Raw genomic sequence first — 17,712 nt, 5'->3', positions numbered from 1 at the left:
TTGTGCTCTTCAACGGATTTTTCAACTTAGGAAATAACTGGAAGTTACACGAAGCTATATCTGGAGTGTACGGGGAGGTTGGCAAAGTTAGACACATACACACACAATGTCATGTTTAGTCAAAAATCCTGAATCAGATGAGATGAATGACATTGTGAAATGCAACGCTCGAAATTTTCGACGCTCACACAACTGCGTACTGTCATTGCTGACTGAACAGCTGTTAAATCGCTTGATGGGGGTGACACAATAATTTATAAAACGTGTTTATAAAATTTTATTAAGGAATAAGAATGATAAATATGTATATGAAGTAATAGGTAATAATTATAATCTTTTACATATATTACATGTATTATAACTGAGATACATATTTCACGTAATGTATTTATTACATTTAGTGCATTGAATCTAATCTGCGCACTTTGTATGTTTGTGGGATATATAAACCGAACAAAGAATACAAGAGCTAAGCACTTGTATTTTACTATACTCTATTCTTGACTATTCCTTTATATTTACGTATCACCAAATAATCATAAAACTTTACAATCCCTTTGAAATAATCATTTTATATGGATTATGGTTGCGCTATCCACTACATTGACAAAACGATTCAACTGATAGTAATTTTACTAATATTAACAATAGAAATTGAAATCATAACACAATACTAATATAATGCATGCACATTATCTTCTCACTCCTATTTTTTCTGTCTTCGGCGTAAATCCTTGCGTGACGTGAATATTGGATGAGTTATCCCAACTTGATTAACAAAAAATTCTGATATATTTAAAAGAAAAGAATTATGCTTATTATTCTTCCTATAAGAATTTTGATTTATTCATTTCTGACGTATCGATTGAATCTATTATAGATTTCTAATAAATGTGTTATTTGAAATATACACCTCATATCATAACACTTGTATGTAAAAGATTGTTATCTATTACTTCATATACATATTTGTCATTCTTATTTCTTAATAAAACTTTGTAAATACATTTTATAGGTTGTCATTTTACGTCTTATTTATAAACATTACTTGTAAATTTTTCGTGAACTGTACATCCCATCCTCTCTCTTCTCCTATGAGTAGCTGTATATCTCATCTTGTTTCAAAAAGTTCTTTTTTTTAATACGAAAAATAAGTATTTCGGATCTCTAACATTTTTTTTATAGCAGTAAACAGCAAAAAGTTTTTACTGGTATATAAGTAATTGGTATATTTAGTTCATTTAACTTAAATATAGTAAATAATAAATTAAGTTTTTATTAGGTGCGGCGTATATACCGGAGTTACCCTAATGCAATCAGATTTTTTTTCATTGTAAAAGAATTACTCTCTATAGAACCTGCATCACAGATCACATCCGCAATGCGGCAAAGTTATTTTATCACTTTTGCGCATTCGATTTTACGCGAGTATTACTTGGTTGATTAACTTTAACTTCGATTTTCTTCCATAAATTCACTAATAATGAATAATTTAGCTTTTTATCTATATTAGGAAAATTTTGATTGTAATTTTTAGAAGGAAATTAAAAATTAAAATCAAAATTTTATCGATATTTGAAATTCATTATAAATGTAAATAAACATTTTTGATATAAATATGTTATTAATATGAAACATAAGTATATTAGAAAATAGTGTTATAATATTACTATTACAGAATTGTATGTAGAGAAGAGTTTTTTTGCTAAGTTGTACTAACGGTCAAATCGTATCTCCATTGTAATTTCTGAACGAAATATTTTTTTGAAGTAACAATACAGATGTGACGCTAGTAACATTACTCAAATATTGTCATTTTTATTTTGTTTTTGATTCGTTTATGTATAACATTCAAAATTGATTTTGTTTAATGTTCGATTTCAAAGTTTTCATGTAATTTACCTAAGGTGTGATCAACATAAAGCGAGTAATTAAAGCTTAGTGTACTACAGGATTATAATTAGTATTTAAATTCTTTTCGAGTGTGTAAAAATAAAAATCTTTGATAAGTTAGTATTTAAATTCTTTTCGAGTACAGCATCAAATTAGCAATATTTTTTTGGATTACGTTGACAAATGCTGTTGACAAATTTATTAAAGTATAGAGGAAGTTGAGTAAATCGTATCCGTTGCTAGTCTTCGTATTGTATCTATATTTAATATAAAATAACATGATTAAGATTGAATAATTGAATAATATCTTATAATTATTGCATTTTGATATTCGTATAAGAAAAAATATGTTTGTATTGAGTCTTTTTAAGATAACGATTAAATACGAAATGTTTTGCAAATTATACTTGGTTTCTATGGTCAATTTATCATCATATACTGTTAGTACATTTTGTTAAATTTGCTGAGACATTCTACATTTGACGAAATGTAGGTATAATAGACACTGCAAGATCTGTTTTCGATAAATCTAACTGTTCAGGTTGATAGCATTGTTGTTAGTGCAAACATATAACACGATGACACAATTGGTCTGTTTCCTGTTCCTAAACTAAACTGCACTATAACTTTCTTTCTCGCTTTCGACAAATACCAAACACATATCTGTCTCACTTTAAGTTCCAAAAGTGTACACCAGTTCAGCCACAGAAAACAGACTTAATATTGATAGCAAAACTCGAATACATAACTGGCATCAAATTCTGTTCGATTTCTATTACTAATTCGTTATATTTTGTTGACAAATTTTTGCATTTTCACCAGCATTTGACTATTTTCACTAAAATATTGTAGCATAACAAATTTTGCTCCATATCTGTAACTTTTCCGACAGAACTCAAAGCAACTGCTTCTATTCAATTTTAAGACAGAGTTGATCATCTGGGATAGTTACGTCCCTGTTCGCGTTTGCCAGCTTCTTCCCGTACCGTTTTTCCCCCCCCCCCCATCTTTCTCCCTCCCTTTCCTTCTTCATCGCTTCAGTGAGGCTGTTCTCTCGCGTGGTTGTATCCTGAACTGAATATTGGAATTGTCGCGTGTGTGACTACTGACCGCACAGATACCCTCTCTAAAGGTCTCCGTGACACTTTATAAGGATGGTACGAAGGAATATTCAGAGAGGACATGTGCAAGTTCTCCCGGAGCGCAATCGTGGTAAGTTCTGCGTTCCTATGCATCTCTACAATTGCGGAAGTATAGCTAGCCTGTCATGCTGACGATCGTTGATCCGGGAACATATGGTTGGTAACGTATAGTAGTGGTCCTATTCTTTTTGTATCATCATCATAAAAGCTTCCCTGTATATTGCCGCTGTGATATATATTCGAGAAAGTTTGTATCATTAATCAAGTCTGCTTTAGATAATTTGGATAAATTCAGTGAATTGTTCATAATTTTACGTATCTCATAATATATGAAAATTACTTAAAAAATGGAAGAATATCCACACGTGCACGCATAATACATATTTAATATACTCGTATATAAATATGTACTAAAAAAAAATATACGTATTAAGATACATATTAATTTAGGAATAGAATTTTATTCTGTGAATTTTTATTCTCAAATTATAAAAAAAATTGTAGATTAATAAATTTAAAAAAAATCGAAATTTTATTTCATTCGACACTTAAATGTAAAAAGATATTATAAATGTGAAAAAATATTTTTGTTTGGCGTAAAATTTATACCGGGTGTCTTATTTTAATTACCACAGGCAAATATATCTCGAAAAATATAAACGATGTGAAAAACATTTTAAACAAATAAGTTGTATGACTTGAAAGGAAAGGAATTTAATAGTAAAAATCAATTTTAGAAAAAAAATGATTTTTGTGATCATATGAAGGATCTTTTTTTTTTAAATGGAATTGTATGATTTTTTTTTTATAATATGATTCCTCCAATTACACAGGCCTGCAAGATTTTTCTTTGAAGATGTAGGAGTTTCCTATGTATTTTTGCATGCTGAATCGAAATGTGGTTCACAAAATGAAATCAATTAATGTATATTAAAGACAGAGATATTATAATATATATCAAAGAATGACATTAACCATGGTCTTTTGAACAGACAAGCGGGGGGTACAACTTCAAAGCGTGACATACTTGTGCTCCCCACCATCAGGTTTATCTCAGATAAAAATACCATACGTTATCGATTTAAAATGGATTTTGAGAGAAAAGAATAGTACTTTATGATGACACACATTGATGAATTTTTAATAAAGTCATGAAAATGACTAAAAACGTGTAATTTTTTCGATATGTAACCCAATTTATCTTGAAAATTTGACATGCTGCGCTCAAAGACGCAAATTCTGCGTAAAAATGAATTTGTAGTGCAAAAATGAAAATAATAGGAACTACCTGAAGCCTACCTACCTACGAACTATCTAAATAAAAATACAAGAAACCATCCTCTAATGGTCTTGATCTTGACAAATGTTATCCAGGTAATGATCTTGGACCATTCGAAAGGTTTTAGCCGTCGCGTCGATCGGACACCTTGGTTAATGCTAATGCCGATAGTACTGTAATTTTTAAACTCGAAAAGTTTTTAATAAAAAAGAATATCATTATAATATTCTAAAAAGCTCTTGAGATAAAGATTCCATAAAAATTCAAAGTGACATGACCTTAATTACGTCACTCAAAGTCAAATCAATGATACTTTCTTATGTCTCCTTCCGTACAACTTTTGTTTGAAATATTTCTCCGTATCTATCATAGTTTTCGAGAAATCTTAATGCATTATTTAAAATGGGACACTGTATAATAATACTTAATAATTTTCAAATATTTTATCACAGATATATATATATATATAGTAATAATCTAGTGATTACTATGTACATATTTCTTGTGCGATGGGTCATGTGATATGTTAATAACTTCCGATCTCTCTCTCTTTTTCAAAATGAAAAACTGAAAAGAATACACCCCGGATGTTGAAAGCCTGGCCAGAAAGAATGATCAGACGTCCCCGAATGTTTTTAAAGGAATACATGTTTGGGAAAAAGTGGACGTCTGGTCACCCTGTTAACTATTGACTATTATCAACTGAGATGAAAGATATTTTGATTTAAGTTTTTTTTTAAATAAAATTTTTAACGGAACTGTCAATAAAGATAACATCGCGATATTACCTTTATTGACAATTCCATTATAAACTTAATTTTTTAACAAACTCCTTGAAATAAAACTTAAATAAAACTTAATAGATTGATTTTATTTAAAATTAATTGAAGGATCTGACAATGCCAACAACCATATAATTGTTGTGCAGTACAGAAGTGATATTTATCATTATAAAAAGAAAAGTTGTTTAAACGCGGATCACATATGTGTATATAGTCCCGTATTATAATAATTAGTACAGTCTTAATTTGCCAACAACGTTAAATTAAAATAATAATGGATTATTAGTAAGATATTTACGATCTTATATTAATTTAATTTTTCTTTTATCCTTTTTTGTAATGTCTTTATTTATTTCTGTTTACAGTGGCAGCTCTGATATACTGGCGCGATCCAAAAAAGTCAGGAATTGTGTTCGGCACGATACTGGGCGTACTTCTGTCATTGGCCTATTTTAGTCTGATTAGCGTACTGGCTTATATGTCACTTCTTGCCCTTAGTGGTACCATTATTTTCCGTATCTACAAAACTGTTCTTCAAGCAGTTCAGAAGACCTCGGACGGCCATCCATTTAAGTAAGTATAAAATAATGAAAAATCTTTTAAAAACATCATATATACGTTCTTTATTTTGTTGATTAACATATTTAGTTTAACATATTTTCAAAATGAGTATAATTGCATAATTTTATTGAAATTATCATAGAATTTTCAAAATATTGGACGACATTGATAATAGCTTCCAATGTGTATTTATTAATTTATAAAATGTAACTGTATACGGATGTGTAAAAAGTTAATATGTAAATATTTTGAATATAGAAACAATCTAGCTAATTTATTTATGATAATTTCGAATAAACTTTGCTTTAATTAAACCATTATTTAACCATTATATTATATATTGTAGAGACATTCTTGATCTGGATCTGACATTACCAGCTGAGAAAGTGCATGAAGTCGCAGATGTTGCAGTTGCACATGCTAATGCAGCTGTCAGTGAATTGCGCAGACTTTTCCTCGTTGAAGATTTCGTCGATTCTCTTAAATTTGGCGTTTTGCTATGGTGTCTCACTTACGTGGGTTCTTGGTTCAATGGCATGACTCTTATTATAATCGGTAAATTCTTTTTTTATTGTACATTGCTCTATATTTTACAACTATGCATAGAATCAATTCAATAATCAGTTCATTTTATCTTTCAGGAGTGGTTGCTCTCTTTACACTGCCTAAGGTCTATGAAACGAATCAAGAGCAGATCGATCAGAATTTGGCCTTGGTGCAGACAAAGATCAGTGAAATTACCACCAAGTAAGTTGAACAGAGATTTCCTCAATTTATGAGAAATTGTATGAAGGAAATTTTTTCTATAAAAACTGCAATAAATTTTTTCTCTTTTATTATGCAAAAAATTTTATCTTATTTATTGCGTTAAAAATTTAAAATATATTATATTACTATGTACTTTAATTAAATCTATTTTAATGCATACGCAGTTTACTTGTAATTACATAATGGGTGCGTTTAGTACAACCGCTTACTGAGTGCTCAAGTGAGCTCAAGTGAGCGCTTGCATTTGATTGGCATATTTTATTGTATCTAAAAATATACACCAAATAGCGCTCAGTGAGTGGTAGTACTGAATGCACTCATTGTAGAAAAAAATATGCTTTTGTGATATAAATTATCGACGTATAATTTACTTGCACTAGAAAATTGTAAAAATTCACATTATTTTAGGCACCAAAATCTATCATGACTGAATATAGTTTTCGTTTATATACTACTCATTTATATACTAAGAATTGAAATCATCTTCTGATTTCAAATTTGGATTCATAAACAAATATAATTAATTTTTATATTCTTTAAACAATAGAAATACGACAAATAAAAATCGTTTTTACATATATAAGAGAAAATTGTGAACTCACAAAATATATATCTTCGCTTTGTAGTAACGTTTAATAAAATTACATACACGCAAATTCAATTCTTGCACTAAAGTATTATTTCTATCCAATAAAATTATGGAAAGAGAATAAATACGTTGAATTCTTTTTTTATTGCTTCTTGTATTTTTGCTATAATGTTTCTTAAACATCAATTATTCAACTGTTTTAGAGTGAAGGCGGCAATCCCTCTTGGCAAAAAGACTGAGCCAATAAAAGAAGAATAAAAGAAAGTCAGAGTGGCAACAATCCAACGAACAGCTGAGTCAGCAAATATAGAAAAGTTTAAGTTAGAAGCAAACGAAAGAAACATGAAAAGTGACAGAACAGGTTGAAAGCGCGTGTAAGAAAACTAATACACGATCGAGGAGAATACTTGCATTATTAAAACGAGGATTGAACTTTGTAACCACGCGGGAGATGGGAATTATTGGCGGCAGGAGTTCTTTGCGAGCTTGGCTGTTGTATTTCCGGAGAAGAATATCAATCATTTTTTGAGGTTGGCAAGGATCGTGCACGCGTACATCGACATTCTAATTACGAAAGCAATTCTTATTGAGGAAGTAAACACCGCGAGAGAAAGAAAGAAAAAGAAAAATAACACTTAGTGATTAATTAATCGTTTATTATTACGATAAAAAGCGACGGCATGTTTTTAGCCAGCAAACAATGCAATGTGCGCGGGGTTGCTTTCAAGGATGAAATCAGCCCTTCGTCTCTCCCTTCCTTCTTTTTCGTCGTACTATTTGACAAATAATGTGTTTTACGGTTATCATAAACTTCGTGTTTTTACCTATCCGATGATGTCCTTTGTTTTTCTCTTCTGAAAAGAGAGAAGTATGAAAGCAAACGAGAAAATAAAAAAAAAGTAGAATGAATGCTTATGAATATGTGAGAGAGAATGAATACTAAGGCTGTATGTGATTTATCTTAGTCCTATCTTCGTCGGAACGTCGTATTTCGCTTGGATCATTATTTCGCGGATCGGACGCCGCCAAAATAATCGTTTTACGACAAGATATAAATGAGAAATAGGGGAGGGGTGTCGGAAAAGATAGTGATACTTTAAAGATTTAGAATAGAAAAGAATGGCGAATACGAGATGTCCAACGTATAAATAGAATTTATTCGTCAGCGACTTTGAAGATCTTACAATTACCTAATTTACAGCGATATCCCCTAACATCTTGATGTTTTCAGTTGTTGTGTTTGAGAGAATTAAATGGAGATTTAATGAATTAAATTATGCAGAAACGTGTATATTGTATCTGTCTCTCAATGACGTTGACGTTTGCATAATATTATTGCTACTGCATCATTAATTGTAATTATATCGTTATGTACGCACTCGCAAATATATATATATATACACATCATATATGCATATGCTGTATAATGTACGTATGTATATGTGTACAAGTGCGCATGTGTGCATATGAATGGAAGGGACGACTATCGAAGAAAATGATCTTAAGTGAAAAGGCACGAAATATATTAAACGGTAAACGATAAAGACGCAACTTTATATCATATCTACAATTATTAGAACACGTGTTTTTATCGGGACCGATATCAAAATGTTAAGAATGTGAATTATAACATGCATAATATGCTTCTTGTCGTTTTCATTATTGCATCTGCATTCGCATCCGCATTAATTTATAAATAAATGATATTAAATAAAATAATCGCTGTTCTTTTCGTATTTATCCTATATCTCTTGTACATTTGAAATAATATCTTTTCTATTGAATTCTAAGATAGTTTTAAAAATATCTAATAAACTCAATACTTATTTTATACGAAATTCTCTAATTTAATATGATAAACTTCTACATTTATAATAGTAAGATTTTTTTTTGGTTTCGAACATGAGAACGTTTTTTAGATAAGTTTCTTTGAAACAATTTCGAGTAGAGAATTTATTTTAAGAAAAGGGAAAGAGAAACTGTTGTACAGTAAAAAGAATTTAAAATTTAGGAATTTTAACAATAGAACCGCAAACCGTAAATCGTACGAAATGCACGTTTTCTACATTTTATTTTATACACAATTCTGCGTATTATGCCTACTGCACACTGAATGCGATATTCAATGAGAACTCCAGTTTGTATCGTCACTTGCGAAAAAGCAGAGCTTTTATTAGATATCGCTGATCGCATCCAATGTGCAGTAGGCATTATGTATAGAATTGTATAATTGATCTGTTCACGTTGCTTGAAATTCTCAAAAATTTTTGAATGAGATAGATATATATCTGGATATTGAAAAGAGACAAAGCGAAAATGAGTGTAAAAAGTGCAAGTAACGCGAACAGATCTAATATTTTCCTGTCACGCATATTTTCATCCCTGGAAGGCACTATTTGTGTCATCCTATCTTCATCGTTCGTTAGACGTAAAACAAGAATAGAATGACAAAAAATAGCTGTAATAGCGTCTTCCGAACGCATCCAAAGTCACCACGTGATTCTTTTTGTCGCTGAAACGGCCAGTTTGAGCGGCTCATGAAAACGCTTCTTTATCGATTCAAACTGTTGCCGCCACGTGTATGTAAGTACGCAACTGTTCGAGCGCATGCGTCACCTTGAAGCAAGGTGATCATTGCCTTTCGAACTGAGCAGCGTATCATTCGCCTTTGGCGATTCGCATCGTGTTGGTCGTGTTCACGTTATCGTAGCAGTTTGTCGCACTACACGTAATCGAACCGATTAAAATCGCCATCATGTCAATTCCGAACAGCGATCATGAAAAGAGAAAGCAGATTTCGGTGCGTGGCATCGTTGACGTTGAGAACGTTGGGAACTTCAAGAAGACCTTTAATAGGCATCTTCACTACACCCTAGTGAAGGATCGTAATGTCGCCACAAGTCGCGATTATTTCTTCGCCTTGGCCCACAGTGTCAAGGACAATCTCGTATCACGATGGATTCGCACTCAGCAGCATTATTACGAGAAAGATCCTAAGGTACCCATTCATGTCTTGTATAATTAATCTGTAAATCGGCATGATCTCTACAACTTTGCATTTCATTATTTTGTCAATCGATTTTCATTCATTATGTTTGTGTTTCATTGCCGTAATCGTACAGATTCTCTTTATTACTCTTCATTTTGACAATTGACGATTAACCTAAGATCTTCTGTTATTAGACTCGATTCCACCAATGTGAAATTAATTTTAATCTCGGTTTAACTTAATGTTTATCTTTTCTAATTCTGGCAGTTAGGAAAAAATAAAGAGCAAATTAAATCGAGTTAATCTTACATTGTTCGCATTCAAACGAGCATGTTGGAATAAGTAGGAGCTTTGGTAGAAACATATTGAAGCATGTGATGCGAATAAACTTATTGGTGGAACCGGGTTTTAATACGCTTTTATAGGTCTGTTCCTTTTAGTTGAATTCTTTGCACCGTTTTATTTGTTCTCTTTTCTTCTCCAACCGTCGAGAGAAAAAAGGAATTCGTGCAAAAAATTTAACTGAAAAGAACAGACCCATATTCAGAATGCGCTTGCAATGATATTAGCGAGCTAACATGCTATAATTTACATTAAGCGACGTTTGCAATGAGATTTTAATTGTAACAGTAATCTTAATACGTATCGCAAAAATTAGCCAGTCACAGTCTAGAATTGTCTAAAAATTCTCTGCTGTGATTGGTTAATTCTTATGGTACGTCTTATGGTTACAGAATGTGTGTGAGGGATCCCTTAAGCCGTAAGAAATTAACCAATCACAATCGAATGTGAGGAGAATAATCGACTATGATTAAGTTTAAGGCTTAAGTTCCATTAAAATTCCAAAATTGTAGACGTTGCTTTACGTATATTATAGAATTTCAAAGATAAAAAGTGTGCTGAACACATCCATTACACAGAAATTAACCCTTATGTGGCCAACCAGGTACCCGGGTACCTATGGTCGCACATTTTGTTGAATAACTTTTTTTCTTAAAAATATTGGCTAAAATCGTCTCGGATCCCCATTATTTGACCGATTTCCTATAAAATTATGCATTAGAAAGTTTTTTTTTTATTTATTTTCACAAAAAATTTCGAGTTTCAAAAAAAGTAGTGCTGGAGCTTCCCCCACCTCCGTACGTTTCGTTCTAAATCTGTGAACACTGGGTATACATTCGTTTCAAAAATATTCTAGAACATTACTCAGGTATAGAAGAATGTAGAGATCCTTCTACTTCCCTACCTTTTTAGTTCAATGCACCTGGCCTTCGAAATAAAGAGGGTAACGGCATAGCTGCCAGCGTTTTATATCTGACTAAGGATAACAAAAGGTCACTATATACAATAATACTATTATATTTAGCTTAGAATATATTCGTCAACTGTAAATAAATCAATATCCATCAAATAGATAAAGATAACTAAGGCTACAGCACGTTTTTAGCCATAAATTTGTATAGAGGTACCCGGGTACCTCGGTTGGCCCCGGTACAAGATTTTTTGGTTGGCCACATAAGGGTTAATATATAAAATCGAAAATTAAGGATTTGGAGAAATATTGTTCGATAATGGAAAATAATACTTAAGAAAATCACGTCCATTGCGTTAATTTTCATTATATTTTTGCAAATACTATTAGATGTTTATATACAATAAAATAAAAAGACAACGCCTGTCTATCTAAATCCATATTTTAAAGCAAAATTTCTTTTCAATAAGAAAATCTATAGAATTGTAGATAACTTGAAAATTTTATATTATTGCATTATTTTGCTTATCAGAAATATTTTGCAATCGTATGCAAATAGGAAGTCTTTGTGGTTCATAAGTCGATTACAGTTCATTAAGAAAAAAACGCATCAGAGCATTAAAAATTGGATAATGCGATTTATCAATAATAGCATGCTACGTAATGTGCTTCGTAGCTAGATATACATATGTATATCTAGAGAATGTTTATAAGAATTCAGATAAAAGCTGCATCTTGTATATACATATATGATAAAGATTTAATAATTTTAAATGTATACGTAAAATATGCATTTTTAGTGATCTTATCTTAACCTTTGTATATACGAAAGTATGATTATGATTAATCAGTCAATATGAAGGAAGTGCATAGATGTGCGTAACAAAAAGTAGAAAGTATAATGCAATCTGCAATACGCAACTGTATATTTTTTTTATATTAAAAGATTTTTGTGTTTTATATCAATTGATCTCATTCTGTGTATAAAAATATTAAAAGTGTATATACATTATATATTTTGTAATGTTGCATCAAAATATATCAGAGTAGAATATTTTATCATTACTGATCTTTTAATAATGAAGATATATTTTTATTTTTATTTTTAAAGTTTCACTTATACATTTTTGAAAGACTTTCTATAATGTTAAATAATATGTTAAAATACAAACGTATTTCGTAAAGACGATTATTCGAACAAATAGAAGGATTCGAGGCTTGAAGAAGAAATCAAAAAACCTAACGTATTAGCTTTAGTGAAACATTTATGAACAAAATAATATCAATTTTTTTAGAAGACTGAAAAAGAGAAATTACTTTAGCCTCATGAGAACATATTATAAGAAGATGTAATAGAATATAATCGTAAGCTTTTAGTTCTTCTTCTTCACCAAATAAACTATTAATTACTGATTAAACATCAGCGTTTCGCAAAATACAAAAGTTAATAAAGATGAATGAAGTCATTAAAGTTCTTTGTTTTCTTCTTCAATATTTCTTATCTATTATATATTAAAAAAATCGTTTTTATGAAATGTGTTATATTAGTATAGTATTATAACTAACATAGTATTATTTAATACTGATTATCATTTGAAAATGTTTAAGGCGGGAATACTTTATGATAATTAAATTTTTATATAAGTATAAATTGCAAGATACATGATACGTATCTTTGTAATTGATAAAACAGTAAAAATTTACCTTTTTTAAAAAAAGATTTTAAGAAGGCGTTAAGAATACGTGTTTCTAGACAAAAATTAGTAAATTAAAAAATATCAAGTAGCGCCAAGTTATAATCTCAAAAAATTGCGTTATTTAACTCAACTTAAGTGAGACGTATTTTACTTAACTCAAGTGATACATATCAGTTGTATAAAAGATTATGTAAATATAACGAGGGGACCCCGCTCCTTGACACATATTATCAAGGTCATGATCCTGAGTAACCTCTGACAAGTTTTACCCGTCAGTCGTTATTTGTCAAAAAGCTATTAATAAAAAGAATTTAATAAATAACGTCTTATTTCTGCTACAATATTAAGAACTAATGTTAAGAACTATCACAAACCCTGCTTGCATAATGACTTTCCACGTGAAATAAAATTATTCTTGCCAAGGGATGCACAACTATAATCCACGTGAAGCGTGAAGGATCACCCCACATCAAAATTTAGGTTTGATTTCTTTTTTGAACCTCCCTTCGTGTGTAAAATATTAATCATATACTCCTAGGCAGGAGGAAAGATGAGGTGAATTTCGCTTCACGTTATAAAGTGTAGCAAAGCGAGGGTCTTCAAAATATCTATTTTGCTAAATGACACTATAATTTACACTTCTATGAAATGGATTTCATCACATTAGGATTAATTGAGGTAACAGTATAAAATAAATAAAATAAATAAAAATAAATAAATGGGTTAAGTAAAATATGTCTCATTTGTGAGTTGAATTAAATTACGCAATTTTTTGGGGATTATAACTTGATGCCAATTATTGATATCAAATCTTTTACTGATACGTGTCATTACATAGCATGACTTGGCGTTTATATGATATAACTTTAAAATCAAATAGGGTATTTCTATTGTATTGCAAATCTTGCTTTTTTTTCCAGAGAGTATATTATTTATCTTTGGAATATTATATGGGAAGATCGCTGCAAAACACAATGATCAATTTAGGGATACAAGGAGCATGCGACGAAGCTATGTATCAGGCAAGTGCTTTTATTTAATTAAATTTATGTAAATGTATCAAATATATAATGTATTAAAAAATAACACGCTCTAAAGATCAATTTCTTTTATTTCTCAAAATAATTGAAATAAACTAATTATTTTCAAAAGATTTACGCTATTTGCGGATTATTTCCGTGTCTTGAGACATCATTAAATGCCAGCAGTTTATGAACATTGTAATTCACCTCATCAGTGAAAAAAGTAACTATTTTATTAGGTATTATTTCTGAGTAGTATGAACAAAATTGCAACGCTAGTTTTTAACGATATTAAGACACGATGTATCAAGGAAATAATTCGCAAACCGCATAGCTACTTTGAAGAGAATACCCGTAAGTATTAAACGAATTATTTTTTTATCAGACTATATATATGGAAGAAATAAGAATTAAAAATAAGACTCTACTACACATCACAAGTAACGATACAATTATGAAAAGGATGCTAATAATCATTCTGTGCGCATCATTTAGTTCAATTTAAAAAATCCTCGAGATAAATAATAATCTTTTAACAAACTTGAGCTTGTTCGCAAAATCATGAAAAAAGTCAAATTATATGTATGAGAAATTCTACAAGATACTTATGTAAGTACAGGTTTTGTTCACAAGATGAAAAGACAGGGAATTCATTTCACTGTTTACATAAAGTACTGCAGTGACGAATTGATTCCAAGAGTTTATGTGGGCTCCCCAAGGTTCATAAACTGGCATACTATAGAATTATTATTTCATCTATCGATAGCTCTTTGCATTCTTTGGCTGCTTTTTTGCATTCATTTTTAAGTACATATCTACACCTGAAAGTACATGTTGGTAATAGCTTTCAATTTACAAATTACCAAGTCTACAAGCAGTATTGGATATCTTTATATATGTATCTAGATATATGTATAGATACATTTTGTATATCTAATCTGTATCTGAGATACATTCAAATTCGAGTATATCTGTATCTGTATCTAGATACAAAAATAAATCTGAATTGTGATTTTCAGATACATTTCCTTAGCAACGGCATGATTCTATCACATGTGTGTTAACGTACTCCTGATTAAGGTCTGAACAAATATAAGTTTGATTTGTAACACTAATAATAAATATTTTATCGTAAATCATTTTAATTGCAAGTTTTTGCAAAATTTCGTTTGTCGAGTTTTCGTATTATGTTATAATAGGAATGATAAAAGATTAAGTATTGTTAGTGCCGAAACTCCGATTTTTGTTTATAAAAAACAGCATGTGTGATTTATACAAGAATTTTTAGTTACTTTATTATTATATTATGGTTTAATGTCTTCAAAATAACGAAACTAAAAGTGATTAATTTATTTAGTATGTTTCTTAATACTACCATAATTATAACAAAATACAAAATGTAATTTAAAAGTATTTTATATGTATCTGAAGATACTTTTAAAGTATCTGTATCTATATATAGATACACTTTCGCACATGTATCTGTATCTCTAAATACATTTTAAAAGTATTTTATTCATTGTCTACAAGCCGATTTTATTTTAATTTTCTTGGACGTAGGTTTTTTGTTCACCAATGTCTCAACGGATCTTGCTATACAGTATAATCAAGAGATGGAATTACATTTAAAGGTGGCCTGAGAATATATTTTTAGAGACCTTAAGACTAGTTTTAGAATTTACGTTCTTCGTTTTCAACAATTTATATTATATAAGTAAAAATTCTTTCAGGGAATGATTACCTTTTGCAATTTATTTTCGACACAGTAAACGCGAGGCTTTTTTCTTTTTTCCAAGTAGAATTTGCCGCAATCATGTGGAATGTAAAGGATACACGATTGAAGCCTATACTTTAATCTCTTTTTGAGATCGCTGAGGATGATTCGAAATGGTGCTAAAACGTTTATTTTGTATCGCCATTTAAATTTACATAGATTTAATAAATAGACTTTGTCTTGTTATATATATAAAATATCTATGCTGCATCAACTGCGTTTGACTCTTAGAGCCCTTTTCACAATTGTATTATTTTATATTACTATTTAGAATTTAAAGATATATCCTGATGGAAAATTTTTCCTGAATTGTAATGAATAATGATGAAATATTACACTGAATTTCATATTAAAATCAAAATTGAATCACTTTTAGTATTACTTCATTAAAATTTTATAAAAATTTATTAAGATTTTATTACAATTCGTTAATCTTTTATAAATAATTCAATACAAAATATTGTTATATTTAGTTTTGCATTGATACAAAACTACAATGTTAGAATGCATGCAAAAAATATGTTATAAATTCGACTGCAGATAATCTGAGCTTCGGTTATATAGATCAGCTTTTCTTTATACCAGCCAGTCGTTATGTGTTTATAACGACAGTTGCGCAGCTTTTGTACTATATAAAATATCTGCGCAACTGTCGTTATGAGCACATAACGATTGCATAACAAATTACAGAATACAGGGACTGGTTATACAGAGAACACGATTAAATTTTATATGCGAGAATCGACACCTTCGAACGACACTCCTAAAAAGATCAATTCAATGCTTTTCATTACAATATTAACTGATTTCATTAATTTTCAGCAGATTTCGTTACATTCTTTCAACTATTGATTCCAACATTATCCTGTTTTTGTTTTTGGTAATTCATTAATAAATCTGTAAAAATAATTGTATACTTTGTTCTTATTTCATTATTTTTCAAATATTTTCATTAATTTTCCTTAAACTTTATATTATTTCATAATTTCAGCGATTTTTTTCCACCAGGGAATATTTTTAAAAATATATTTATCACTTTCTTTTGAATTGATGGAAGTGAAAATTATCTTTCTTGTGTTTTTCATTTGCTTCAGATAATACAGTATATTTGATCTATTTATTAAATAAGGTATAATTACACACACACACACACACACACACACACACACACACACATACATATATACAGAAGAAAAAATATATTTTTTGATATTTAGAATATAATATTTTTGATTTTTAGAGAAAATCTCGTTTTTTCTTAATTGTCAAAATCATAGTCTTAATAATACTCTTAGAACGATTTTACAAAATTCAAATATTTTGCCTTACAGATTTCAAAGAATCGATCTTAGGAACAGCGCAATAAATACTTTTTTCTTACATTTTTAAACATTTTTCTCTTTTCGATTTCGAATTTTTCTTGAATAATACATCTAATTGTAAGTATATTCTTTAATTTAAAAATATAATTTATATAAATCGAAATTCGAGAATAATATTATTGCAATGTAAATTCGTGAAAATTGTGAAAAATTAAGCAATAAAAGTGTAATTTATTTTTTTCGTAAAGCAAATTTTTAAGTATAAACGTTTTTAAAATTTGACTAATTAAAAATGTTGGTAAAAAAGTCATTTGCCTGTAATTTGTGTACAATAGTATTAAATGTAGAACACTTCGCTGTCACCGACACACTAAACAAAATATTGCCGCACACTCACATAATCATATAGTAAGTGTAAAAAGTATTCGTATAGAGGAAATTATGATAAAGAAGCCTTATTTATAGAAAATAATCATTAATTAGCAATTTTATACAACGAATGCATTGTGTCCTAAGAACATAACTGAAATTAACCGTATTCATGATCTTAAAAACTAATTTTACTTCTTTACCATTTCTTTCTATTTGTGCTTAGGACACAGATCATTTTAATCATTTTATATGTACAACTCTTTTTTGTTT

The 17,712-nt window shown here is 29.7% G+C and overlaps 2 protein-coding genes across 8 annotated transcripts in view; both read left to right on the top strand.

Moving 5' to 3' along the window:
• LOC108752197 (reticulon-1-A) overlaps nt 1–8,519 on the top strand; it is a 29,886-nt gene extending 21,367 nt beyond the window's left edge. For 6 of the 7 annotated variants that reach the window (XM_018492889.1, XM_018492881.1, XM_018492895.1 and 3 more), the window contains 4 exons: nt 5,462–5,669; nt 6,004–6,212; nt 6,299–6,404; nt 7,218–8,519. In XM_018492889.1, coding sequence (XP_018348391.1) covers nt 5,462–5,669; nt 6,004–6,212; nt 6,299–6,404; nt 7,218–7,272 — 578 coding nt within the window. In that variant the 3' untranslated portion in view covers nt 7,273–8,519. Of the gene's footprint in view, nt 1–2,940; nt 3,106–5,461; nt 5,670–6,003; nt 6,213–6,298; nt 6,405–7,217 lie in introns of those variants that run through there. The other variant, XM_018492910.1, reaches the window with a different exon arrangement.
• A 1,151-nt stretch (nt 8,520–9,670) lies between these two features.
• The window catches only part of LOC108752189 (glycogen phosphorylase), a 16,204-nt gene continuing 8,162 nt past the window's right edge, over nt 9,671–17,712 (top strand). The window contains exons 1-2 of the mRNA XM_018492864.1: nt 9,671–10,012; nt 13,873–13,974. Of these exons, the coding sequence (XP_018348366.1) occupies nt 9,770–10,012; nt 13,873–13,974 (345 nt within the window). The 5' untranslated portion in view covers nt 9,671–9,769. The remainder of the gene's footprint in view (nt 10,013–13,872; nt 13,975–17,712) is intronic.

The sequence above is a fragment of the Trachymyrmex septentrionalis genome, unplaced genomic scaffold (assembly GCF_001594115.1).
Source record: "Trachymyrmex septentrionalis isolate Tsep2-gDNA-1 unplaced genomic scaffold, Tsep1.0 scaffold112, whole genome shotgun sequence".
In the NCBI taxonomy this organism is placed as follows: Eukaryota; Metazoa; Arthropoda; class Insecta; order Hymenoptera; family Formicidae; genus Trachymyrmex; species Trachymyrmex septentrionalis.
Note: the sequence above shows the minus strand (reverse complement) of the source record. Positions and strands in the feature narration are given on the sequence as shown.